Source organism: Lissotriton helveticus, chromosome 2_1, assembly GCF_964261635.1.
Source record: "Lissotriton helveticus chromosome 2_1, aLisHel1.1, whole genome shotgun sequence".
NCBI classification, from domain to species: domain Eukaryota; kingdom Metazoa; phylum Chordata; class Amphibia; order Caudata; family Salamandridae; genus Lissotriton; species Lissotriton helveticus.
Genome location: NC_136059.1, coordinates 237,661,251 through 237,673,781, shown reverse-complemented (window position 1 = coordinate 237,673,781; position 12,531 = coordinate 237,661,251). Strand labels below are relative to the sequence as shown.

At 44.6% G+C, this 12,531-nt stretch overlaps 1 protein-coding gene across 2 annotated transcripts in view; it reads right to left on the bottom strand.

Annotated features, from left to right (window-relative positions):
* Positions 1-300: 300 nt before the first annotated feature.
* Positions 301-12,531, bottom strand: part of SETBP1 (SET binding protein 1) — a 286,687-nt gene continuing 274,456 nt past the window's right edge. For both annotated transcript variants that reach the window (XM_078674737.1, XM_078674736.1), the window contains exon 5: positions 301-3,726. In XM_078674737.1, the coding sequence (XP_078530863.1) occupies positions 3,233-3,726 (494 nt within the window). In that variant the 3' untranslated portion in view covers positions 301-3,232. The remainder of the gene's footprint in view (positions 3,727-12,531) is intronic.

The following is a 12,531-nucleotide window of genomic DNA, read 5'->3' as shown; positions in this document are numbered from 1 at the left end:
TCTGTACATCTGTAAGTTTTGCTTAGCATTTGTAGGGGTTTAAACAATCATCTCTTTAGGCACTTTATTTTATGATGTAACAGAGTACAGATCCATTGCTTTCCAACTTCCAGCCAATTTTCTTTTATTAATGTAAAGCATACTAAACATGCTGTAAACACTATGAAAACTATGATTTAAGTATGAATTATTCAATTATTCACTGGTGGTTTGACTGCATGGCATTACTACACCAAGGCTATTAAAATCCCTGGTGATGTGAAACAGATGGTAAATAGGACAAAAAGATCAGAACTCATGTTCGACTGAATTGAATTCCTTTAATTTCACACAATGAATAACATATGAATAGGATTAACTTTTTTTTAGTTAAGTGCTCTATACTGCTAACCTGATTTGGTAGCAAAAAGACTGAGCTTTCTTTTAGAAAAAAATGTTTAAAAACCACCATCTAAGATCATGAGGGAGCATGACATTAAAGCATGCCAGATGGATCTAAGCATCAAATAACAACAAGTCCATATCAATCTTTAAATGTACAAAATGCTTCATGAATAAAAACTGTTACAAAAAGAACATTTCAAACAATGTACAAGTTGTCTTCTTGCCTCTATATTCAATAAAATACAAATACATTTTTGCTCTAAAATATGTTTACATACAATCAAAGTAGAACATGCAAATACACTTTAAAAAAGGCTTTTAAAAACCACTTATGAATAAAAACTAAAAATTAGCCAGCACGACTTGTAAAACAATCTTGTGCCCCATTCTTTGTTTGAAATATATACATATTTAACACTTCATGTGCATTTAATATTTAGGAAATAGCTTAGAAAACAAAGAAACTAAAATGGGCTTTGAACATTACCCCCCACGGTTCCCATCTTATACTGTTTCTTTTTAGTGTTATTAGAGACCTAGACAGGTATTGGAGACAATCCTGGGAAAAAAAGGATCCGGTTGCAATGTGCTTGTAATGGTTTTAGGGCTGCACCCTGGTGGAAAGAAAAAAAAAATCACAACCACGCAAACCAACACCCGGGTTATGCTAGCTGTAAAAATAAGGCTTGGGGTGTGTCTAGGGGCTCTGAAATACTGCATTGAAGTATGTAGTGGGCTTCTGAGGCACACTGACTTTACTCCATGTCTTCCGAGATCAAACCTCTGAAGTCACCGGAAAAAGTAATGATTTTTTTTTTTTATCAGAATTTTAGTTAGTCTTTATACTAGCAAAAATATAAATGGAAAAGCCCAATACTGGAACATTGGTATGGAAGTAATTAGCTGTAGTAGTACGAATTCAATCTTATGCCTTAAAACGGAGTCCTTTTATGATCCAAGTGCATTATATCTACTTATATCAGTCACGTCAAAGATTTGCTTTTCGTAAGTTACCCTCTTCAGCATTTGAAGCATCAACTCACCAAACTATCCAAATTCACTGGAGCTCATTTTCAGGTAAAATAATTTAGCTACACCCCACTCCAAACCTAGGCAAACCAGGTTACATTTTTCTATTCCGAATGATCATTTAAACCTCTATAATAGAAGAAGGACATTCATACCCAATAAATTACATGTGTACGCCCCATAGTCTACTTGGACTTCAACTCCAGAACAGTATTAAAACTGTAGACTTTCAAGATATCAACTAAAGAAATACAGATCAGACCGGGGGATCAAGGCATTTTTGGAAAATGTTAAGCTCCTTTCAGCGTTTACTTCTTAATAGATTGCATACTTGCTGTTTTGGTCTTATTGTCAAGATATTTATAATTTTGGGTGTATAAGCTTTCCCAATGATTTTACAATGTTTCCTTGACTTTGCACTTACTTCAAAGCTCTTGAAAGAGGATAGCCTATTTTTCTATTATTCGGTCCCCCTCTCACCACCCTCCCAAAGCACAGGTGTTTACCTCTTCACAATGGATCACATCTTGCCAAGTTTTATGTTTGGTATCAAGAAAAATGAAAACTACCTGCATAACACCTACCAGTGACATAAACATTACTGCAATGGAATAGTTAAATAGTTACTCTTCTTTTGGCTACAACTGCATTGGGGTATGGTTTGGAAACAGACATCAGAGACCGGATATTCTATCTAAATTGATGGTTGAAGTACAAGTTGAATGAAAATGTACAAATTGAATTGACCATTTAAGAGACCATTTGCCACAAACAGATTTCATCCATGCAGACAGATAACTTTATACTTACATTATGTACAAACACATCATTTCACTTTTCATTAAGGCAACCACAATTTGGAATCCTTGTCCAAAGTGGCTTAATACAATTGCAGTGGCAATTACCCTTAGTTCTGTGTTACTGTTTTGCAAGAAGTACACCTACTCCTTTAAAAGGAATATCTGTTAAGAACTGACTGACTTTTACTACTTTATTTTAACGTTTTAGAGAAATTGTTTGCTTCTCTTTCATGAACAACATATCAAGGTTCTGCAAGCTATTTCTTGTGAGAGTTGGATTTTTCATGATTCACCAAATTGTCTCCTTTCTGCAGCTATTAACTACGTGATTCTACTTAGTTCCTGTCCTTATTGAAAATGCCACTGAGCGAGCTTGTCCGTGAACAAAGCTCTTTGATAATGGAATATTTTAATGTTCGCTTTAGGTTAGCACTTGGTGTGTGTGTGTGTGTTGTGTATGCAAACGAGTGCACATGTATCAATGTAAGGCTCTACTCGTTCCCTTATTTGCTGCAAAAATGTGAAACTAGGCAGTAGTAACTGAGTGAATGTGCAGCAATAGGTGGACGCAGGCAATCATGATTGAAACAAAATGGAAAAACTGAGCGACCAGAAAGATCAAAGACGTGAATTCACACATTTTTACAGCAATGTGTTTTCTGATGGGTGATTACTTTTTATTTTTTAAATAAACCATCACAAATGGGGTTAAGATATGTACTTCTGCTGGAATTTTTTTGTACCTAGTACAACCATTTACATAGATACAAGAATGCAATGCAAAAGTGTTGCTCCATTTTGTCAATGCTGCAAATTTCACGGCTGGCTGTGATGATACCACTTTTAGGTCTATGCCATGGGATAAACGGTCAACAAGATTGGTATGGTGCTGCCTGTCATGCAGAATGAAGAACAAGTAAGATGCTGTAGCAGGTGGCACAGGGATTTGTACACTCCCTCCTCAGTTCAGACCTTTTGTGTGCAGCACCTGTGCTGGCATTCAGTTAGTCTTGGTATTGCTAAGGAAGGATGGCAAGTTCATGTCCTCTAGTCTTCCTGTGTCTTTTCACATTCACTTCCTCGAGACTCTTGTGGTTTTGCTTCCCACTCCTTGGTTGACAAGGAGGCTGAGTCTCTCGGGCCATGTGCACAACTGACTCTATGGTGTCCATGACTGCATCTTTTCTAGGAACTTCCACAACTATGGAATTTGAAGCGTACCTTTGACCTCGCTTGCTTGGAAGGTCAACACATTTTTCCAAAACAGGCATTTGGTCTCTGGAATCTTCCTCATAAGAGTAAGGTTGCTTCCTTGGGCGGCCTCGCCTCTTCTTTACAAAGTTATTGCCAGTCTTCGATTGTCTTTGTAGCCGCTTGGCTTTCAGGATTTTGTTAACATGATCCAAATTCTTTTTGGTGGACAAAATCTTTGAGAAATTGCACATCTTGCGCACCTCACTCTGAATAGCTTCTATTTCACAACGCTTGAATCTTTTCTGTCCAGGTGGACCTACTGCTCAAAAGAAATAACATGTATTACTACAGATGCAAGTGCAAAACATATAAATGTCATTTTAAACTGAAAAACAACATATCAAATAAATTATGATTTTAAGATTGGTTGGCAAAGATGGGCAAACTTGATAGTGCAAGAACACATCACAACTCATGGAGAGGTACAACAATTACAACTTCCTCTAAAACATGTACTGAACATCTCTAGAAGACTTCTTAACAATAATACACATGTGGTGAATTATGCCTCTTGTCTAAAATAAAGAAAATCCCCATTTGAGTGGCAGACACATGGGCGGGAGAACAAAGGGTATCCAAGGTTCCAAACATTGTACTACCTGCAAGCAAAGTCCAACAACCTCATGTTCATCTTGCATTCGGTTGGACTCCACCTTCCTCTTTCTACACTACTTCAGACTGCTTCTCATCCTTTCACACGGTCTAGTAGCTGTAAAGCTATAGGTTTATTGCTTTACAAAACTTACATATAGCCCACATAAATTCAATTTGTTCCTATGGTTCGGAGTTCAAGACACTGTCGCTACTTTGAATCTAATACATTTAAAGTATGCACACAAGACTAATTCAGTCAAATTTAAAAAACCTGAATATATTTACCGGCCTGGAGGATACTTATTGACTTTTTGTTCAAGATTTGTTTACCTTTCAATAATAAACTGTTTATAAAATAATGGGCCATAGTGAGGGCCAGTGAATGCATGCAATTCTGGGTCTGCAGGGTTTGTGGCATAATTATGGACTACAGTGTTAGCCACATAATTTGATACATTTGCATATTACACAAAGATATTGTTTGTAGCTAAAATGGCTGAAAATCATACTACGTAGTATACCACACAATTTGGCTTTTTGCCGCATAATTTAAGATAATCTTGCTACATAATTTGGTTGTCCTTGACACATTCATAGTTGCCCCCAAAATTGTAAGTCTCTGCAGAGTGGTTGGGCTGTCTTTATGATGATGAAATCCTCATTTCACAGAGAACTGTGAAATATTTCCCATCTTTCATGCTTCCCTGCAAAATAAGTGTTTTTATACCACTTCATTTAGTGTAATAAAAGCACCCCAAAATATAACATATATACACACACACAGGCCTAGATAGTAATAGTTGCCAATTAATACGCCCACAATACTTAGGACCAAAGCTCAATAGTAAAAGCAGCAGGACAACACCTGGAAAACGATTTTTTTATAAGTACTCCTGGAGATTATTGTTAACACACTAAAAGTTACACTTTTACAGAAGTGATAGTAAAAAGTCTAAAAATTCCAGATGTATGACTTTATCCACAATAATATTGATAACGTGGACCCGGTGTGTGTGGTTGGGACCAGGTCCACATTCCTGGCAAGCAAAAAGATAGAACACCACATTTTTATACAGCAAGATTTTTTGTGCTGCGTGGCCTGTTATTTGGTTCCTTGGTCTTCTATGATGGGACAAAGACCTCTATCCCAGCTTTACATGCTCTATAGTCCAAGTAAGGAAAATAACATTTGTTTTAAGGGCATCAGCCCTCAGTTACAGCACAGGCTTGCTGCATTTTCATGACAAGGAACCCTCCAGTGACTGTTAAAATGAACAGTGCGCATGTGACCGCTAAAATATGGCTTCAGAGATTGAATGTTTTCTTTGCATTGGTAGTGGCACTTGAACTGAAGTAGGCAAATCCTACAATGCAATGATTCAACAACATGTAGCCTCTAGGCTGGACTCAAATTTGCAGCTCCTGTGATTAATATTATCCCCCCAGGTGCATCAATCCATAGGTCTTTTACAACTCTGCTAGGCTTATCAGATATGGTTCAGGCTATGGTACCTTGATGGATCGTGGACTTCTTTAGGCCTTTTGCTAAACTTGCTAAGAAATCTTTGGGGCTCGAGATAAGATGCATTACTTTCTTGAACCGGACAGCAGATGGCACTATTGTAGCAACGTATGGCCTTACACTGGCATACAACTCCTGGTAATGCCTCTCCTGGCATACTATTCTTGGCGGCACTAATCCTGCCATACCGTTCCTGTAAGCACTATTTTCCCAAACACTACTGATGACTTAGTATTGGGGTGTCTTTAACAAATGGAAAGACATTGTGTCAATTTGATGAATATTTCAAGAGTTCATCTTGAGGTATGGAGTATTGAAAGACGATAGAGATTTATATATGTAGTATGTGCATATAACAGCCCAAACTAAAAGGCAGCAGAGCATTACACAATTTAACAGCTCCAGAAGTTGTCTTACACTATTCCTAATACATAAAAGCATTAATAACAATGAAATGCTTATACTGTCTACAAATGGTAACAATATTTCTAATGATTACAATTTTGACAAAGTGCAGAAGCGTGTCTAAATATAACTAGCTCATAATTAGCAGACATATTTCGCAGACATCAGCAAACGTATGAAGTGATTTAATAAACACACGCTTTTCCTATCTCTTAAATTGCTCTTCACAAGCCGTCAATTAAAAAACATCTGCATATTCAGTCCTACCGACTGTACTCACAGATTTCAAGTAATATCTACAATCACCATTTACTGCACAATTTCTTAGTTGTTGGAGAACAAAGCTGCAGAATGGGGTAGGTTGTACACAGTGCCTGCATCCTCCATTGCTAAAATCTCTTTTATGGCTAATCTTCTGTATTAGACAATGTGCTAAGATCCACTGCACCCCAAAAATTCCAAACCTACCCTTAAAATTCCTAATCCAGGGAAAAGATTAGACAATACCCTCTTCTCAGAAAACTCGAGCACTCTTTTTGCAGATAGAATATTTACTTTCCTAGGAAAGATGTTGCCAGAGGATGTATGAAATGCGTTACTTACCTGTAACAGCAGTTATCCAGTATTGGTGTCTTTCATAGATTCACATGCCTGAATCATTCCCCGTCGTCGAGACGGGAGCCTCCGGTAAATAAAAAAGTAATGTCCTATAGACATACATAGAGAAAATAGGCCCAAGGGTCTCCCCTTAGTGGCCTTTCCTTGTCCTTATGTAAAAAGGACCAAACTCTTACAGTCAGCCAATCAGCTCCGACCTCCCTCTAGGACCTCCCTGGGAGGAGCCCCAGTCCCTCAGATTTTCGTACGCACCCAACTAGGTTGGCGTAATATTGTTAGAGAGGGATGTGAGACCTTCCAGGGGAGGCGGGAGGGTTGCATGTGAATCTATGAAAGACACCAATACTGGATAACTGCTGTTACAGGTAAGTAACGCATTTCTTATCCAGTATTTGGGTGTCTTTCATAGATTCACATGCCTGAATCAGAATAGCTAGCAATCAGATATGCACCTGCGTGATGGAAATGCTCTGTAGTCGCAGTAGACAATGCATGTGTCGTCATACAACATGTGGACAGCATAACAGTAACATCACAATAGCAAGGAACGTGCATACCTGGATGGCGGGATGTAGGAAGGCTCACATCACTGAAAGAGATGGCGAAGCACTGCCTGGCCCACTGCCGCATCCTTCTGAAGTTCGATATCCAGGCAGTAATGTCTGGAGAAAGTGTGCGGTGACTTCCAAGTCGCCGCTCTGCAAATGTCCAAGATTGGTACCCCAGCGAACAGTGCTGCGGACGTGGACATCGCCCTGGTGGAGTGAGCAGTAACATGCTCAGTTAAAGGCCGTCCGGCCTTGTCGTGGCAGAATGCAATCGCTGAGGATATCCACCTGGAGATGCTTTGCTTCGTGAGAGGCAGGCCCACTCTTGGTCTGCTGTATGCCACAAACAGCTGTGAAGATTTCCTGAGAGCCTTAGTTTTGTCCAGGTAGAATTTTAGGCACCTCTGAAGGTCCAGAGAATGCAGCGCTCTTTCCGCTGCTGTGGACGGATTTGCAAAGAAGGACCTGAGGACAATTGGCTCGTTGAGATGAAAGTCCGAAGGGACTTTAGGTATGAATTTAGGGTTTGGTCTCAGCACTACCCTGTCTTGTCTGAATTGCATATATGGTTCCTGAATGGACAAAGCTTGCAGCTCGCTAACTCTCCTGGCTGATGTTAGAGCGAGCAAGAGTGCTGTTTTCCAGGAGATGTGTTTGATGGATGCTCGATGGATGGGTTCAAATGGACTTCTCATGAGTTGGTTGAGTACCAGATTCAGTTGCCATGTTGGAGGGACTTTCCGAGGCCTCAGAGAGGATCTGTAGAGCCCCTTCAGGAATTGTTTGACTAGTCTACTGGACCACAGAGAAGGTCCTGTGAAAGTCCTAGTGAATCTAGAGATAGCTGCGAGGTGAACCTTTATGGATGCATGTGCCAGGCCTGACTGTGCTAAATGCAGCAGGTATGGTAGTATTTGTTCAGGGGTGACTGAGAGTGGTCGTAGATCCCGATCCACACACCACATGCAGAACCGTTTCCACTTGAGAGTGTAGGTTTTGTTTGTACTATCCGCTCTCGCTTTCGACAGGATATCCCTGCAGTCCTGCGGGATATTTAGTCCACTGAACTCCCTGTGCTCAGGAGCCAGGCCGACAACTTGAGTGATTGGAGGTTCGGGTGTTGCACCTGACCGTTGGACATTGTTAAGAGGTTCGGGTGCTGCCTCAGACGGATCGGTGACCTGATGGAAAGTCGAAGTAGATCCGAGAACCAGTGTTGTATCGGCCAGAACGGGGCAATCAGGATTAGGGTACATGGCTCCGCCTTCATCTTCCTGAGGAGCCTCGGGATCATTGGAAACGGAGGAAAGGCGTACGCAAACGCGCTGGACCATCCGATGGAGAATGCATTCCCCAGAGACCCTTGTTGGGGATGCCAGCTTGCGTAGTGCGGACATTTGGTGTTTTCTTTGGTGGCAAACAGGTCGATGTTCGGGACTCCCCATTGAGAGAAGACGTGTTCCAGGGCGTTGTCGCTCAGCTCCCACTCGTGGGAGAGGGATCTTTGCCTGCTCAGGGCATCCGCGATAGTATTGTCTTTTCCGGGGACATAGTCCGCCTTGAGTTGGATCCCGTGTAACACCAGCCAGTTCCAGATTTTCTGCGATTCGCGTGATAGAGAGAGCGAACGCGTTCCCCCCTGTTTGTTGAGGTAGTGCATCGTCGTGGTGTTGTCCGTTTTGACGAGCACTGGGGAGTTCTGGATGCGTGGCAGGAATGCCTGTAGAGCAAGATATACCGCCCTCAGCTCCAAGAGATTTATATGGAGCAGTTTTTCCTGAGAGTCCCACTTGCCGCTGATTCGAAGATCTTGTAGAACGGCGCCCCATCCTTCCAAGGAGGCGTCCGTGGTGATCACCAGAGGTGTCGCCGGAAGGAGAAACGGTAATCCTACATTCAGATTTATTCGATTCCTCCACCAAGCTAGGCTTGTGGACATTTTTGGTGTGATTTGCACAATGTCCTCGAAAGAGCCAGTGCTTTGGGTCCATTGGGTTGCGAGAGCTTCCTGCAATGGGCGCATCCTGAGTCGGCAGTGAGGGATAAGGAGTATGCACGAAGACATCATTCCCATGAGGGATGTGTAAGTGCGCACTTTGATGTATGTTTTTGTCGCCACAGTCGTGGCCAGAGATAGTATCTTGTCCGCCCTCTCCTTCGAGGGAAAGGCCTTCACGCACTCCGTGTCCAGGATAGCCCCTAGGAAGGTGATCCTTGTCGTAGGGGTGGTGCAGGATTTTTTGAGATTGATGGTTAATCCTAGCCTCTGAAAAAGATTGGTGCAGGCGCAGGAGGATGCTGCCGCGTCCTCGGCTGAGGGTGCTTTCACCAGCCAGTCGTCTAGGTAAGGGAAGACTTGGTGACCCAACTGACGCAGAAATGCCGCCACCGGTGCTAGGCACTTCGTGAAGATCCGCGGCGCGGACTTGAGGCCAAATGGTAGGACTCTGAACTGATAATGTCGGCCCGCCACCTCGAACCGCAGGAACTTTCTGTGACGCTTGAGGATGGGGATGTGGTAGTAGGCATCCTGGAGATCTAAGGATGTCATGAAATCTCCTTGTTCGAGAGTGCCCAGGATTTCTTGAATCGTCACCATCCTGAACGATTGGCTCCGTAGAAAGGCATTGAGTGCCCGAAGGTCTAGAATGGGCCTCCACTTGTCCTCTTTCTGTCTTACAAGAAAGAAGTGTGAATAAAACCCCTTCCCCTTCTGGGATGCTGGAACTCGTTCGATTGCTCTTTTTTGTAGCATTATAGCGAGTTCTAGGGTAAGGAGCCGTAGATGTTTGTGCGTCCGTCTTTTGGGAGGTGTGTTGGGAGGCAGGGATGTGAACTCGAGAGAGTGTCCGAATCTTATAATTTGGAGAACCCATCGGTCCGTGGTGATGTGTTGCCAATTGTCGAGGAAATGGGTCAGTTTTCCTCCAATTTGAAAGAATGTAGAGGGTGGTGGGACTGGCTGGAGTAATCGGTCACTGGCGTCCGCCATCGCCCCTTTTGGAATTCCTGCCCCTGAAGGTAGATCGTCCGTATGAAGATTGACGGGCTTGTTGTTGTTTATGCTGGTATTGATTTTTGTTGGTAGAGGAATACGAGGACCGGTTCTGGTAGGAACCGCGATAAGAGGACTGACCTCTTGATCGGTTTCCTCGAAAGGACTGGTTCCGGGACTGTAACGTGCCTAGTGCCCTTGCAGTGTCGGTGTCCTTCTTGATAGTTTGCAGTGCCTCGTCGATCTTGTCCCCAAAGAGATGCTGGCTGTCGAAGGGCATGTCCAGCACCTTCAATTGTACTTCCTGGCGGAACGACGTCGCCTTCAGCCATCCTTGACGGCGTAGCACAGCAGCTCCGGCTAGTTGACGGAAGCCAGTCATGGCTGCATCTATAGCGCAGTCAATTATTTCCGCCGCCGAAGATTGACCTTCCGACAGGAGAGCCTTGACCTCCCCCCTTACGGCATCAGGCAGTTCCTTCAGGTATGGGGCTATGTCCTCCCAGAGTTGGCGATTGTAGCGCCCCAACAAGGCAATGGAGTTGGCGATCTTGATGGTCATGGCCGACGTGGACGTGAATCTCTTCCCTATCGTGTCCAGCTTCCTGCCTTCCTTGTCCGGAGGAGCGGACAGTGGGGAGGAAGGGTTGCGGGAGTGTTTCTGGGCCGCCTGCGTGACCACCGAGTCAGGTTTTGGGTGCACGTTGAGGCAAGCCGCCGCTTTAAGTGGGGCTTTATATTTCTTGTCCAGGCGCGGAACAACCGCAGGCACGGAAGCGGGTGTCAGCATCAATTTCTTGCCCTGTTCCCACAAGAACTCTATGATTGGAATAGATTTGGTTGCCTTTTGTGTCTGCTCTTTGAAGTCATGCAGGAAGCAGTCCGTTTCCGTTGATTCCACTACCATATGGAATCTCTTCGCTGCCCGTTCCACAATTTTGTGGAAGCCTGCTATGTCCACAGGCGGCGAATCCGCCTGTCGCGGTTCAGGCGAAGCCGGGGATGGCGCTACATACTCGTTATCTCCATACTCGTTATCTCCATCCTGGTCCGAGTGGACCGAGTGGACTTCCTGGACCTCTCCTTCCTCCAATTCTTCCTCCTCCTCGTCGTCGTCCGAGGAGTCCATCACCTGAGGCTGGGTCTCACGGTGGGTTTGAGGGAGAGTTTGAGATCGTTTTGGGGCAGACGCTGGTGTATGGTCTACCGGTGTCTGATGACCACTGTCCGCATCCGGGAATCTTTGCTTGTAGTCCTGCACAAGGAACCGCAGGTCATTGACCAGAGTCGCCGGTAGGCATATCATGGGGGTGACCTCCGTGCGGACACTAGTGTGGATGGAGTGTTCCTGAAAAGTTAGGTCCTCCTGCTCCTCATCGGTGCTTTGGCACTTGACGTTGAGGTCCGAGATGGAGGTAGCTGGACCCATGTGGTCATCCTCTTCGGATTCCTCACTTTGGAAGATGTCGTGAGGTGGTTGCATCTCCACTTTGCTCGGAGACGTGGTTTCCGGGGTAATTTGCGTTTTTCTAGACTTGCTAGACGCAGCATGTGTTCCTGTCGACGTCGAGTGCGTCGTCGACGGCGGTAGCATGAGGGTCGGCATCTCTACCAGTTCGGATTTTTTCCATGGTTCCGATGCCGTCTCCGACGACGAGTCTTCCTTCGTCGTCGGCGTCGTCGACGACGACGGTCCCTTCGTCGACGGTCCCTTCGTCGACGGTCCCTTCGTCGACGGTCCCTTCGTCGACGGTTCCTTCGTCGACGGTTCCTTTGTCGACTTCGTCGACGGTTCCTTCGTCGACGGTTCCTTCGTCGACGGTGCCTTCGTCGACGGTGCCTTCGTCGACGGTGTCTTCGTCGACGGTGTCTTCGTCGACGGTGTCGTCGTCGACGGTGTCGTCGTCGACTGCGTGGACGACTGTACCTTGGTCGTCGACGACTTCGATGACGATGTTGTCGTCGTCGGTACCTTCGTCGACGGCGAGCCCGCCGTCGATGGTGTCTTCGTCGACGTCTGTGAGTTCTTCGACGACGGTGGGCTCGTTAATGACGATGCCGTCGTCGATGGTGTGGTTCTCGTCGTCGACAGGGTCTTCGTCGTCGACGACGATTGCAGTAATATAATAGAGGAAACAGGTCTACCTGATGATGTTGAGGAAGTAGTCGTCGTCGTCGACGCTGAAGGCGATGACGCTGATGTCGTCGACACAGTGGTTGTGACAGAGGTTGTTTTGTGGGTCTGTCTGGTAGACGATGGAGCAGGCCTTTTGAAGGTGTGATCAGCCTGAACAGACACTGAAGATGACGTAGATCTTGCCTCTGAAGACTTTTTTGTCTTCGTAGGAGGAGTGTCTGAGGGGCCCGGGGAAGATACCCTAG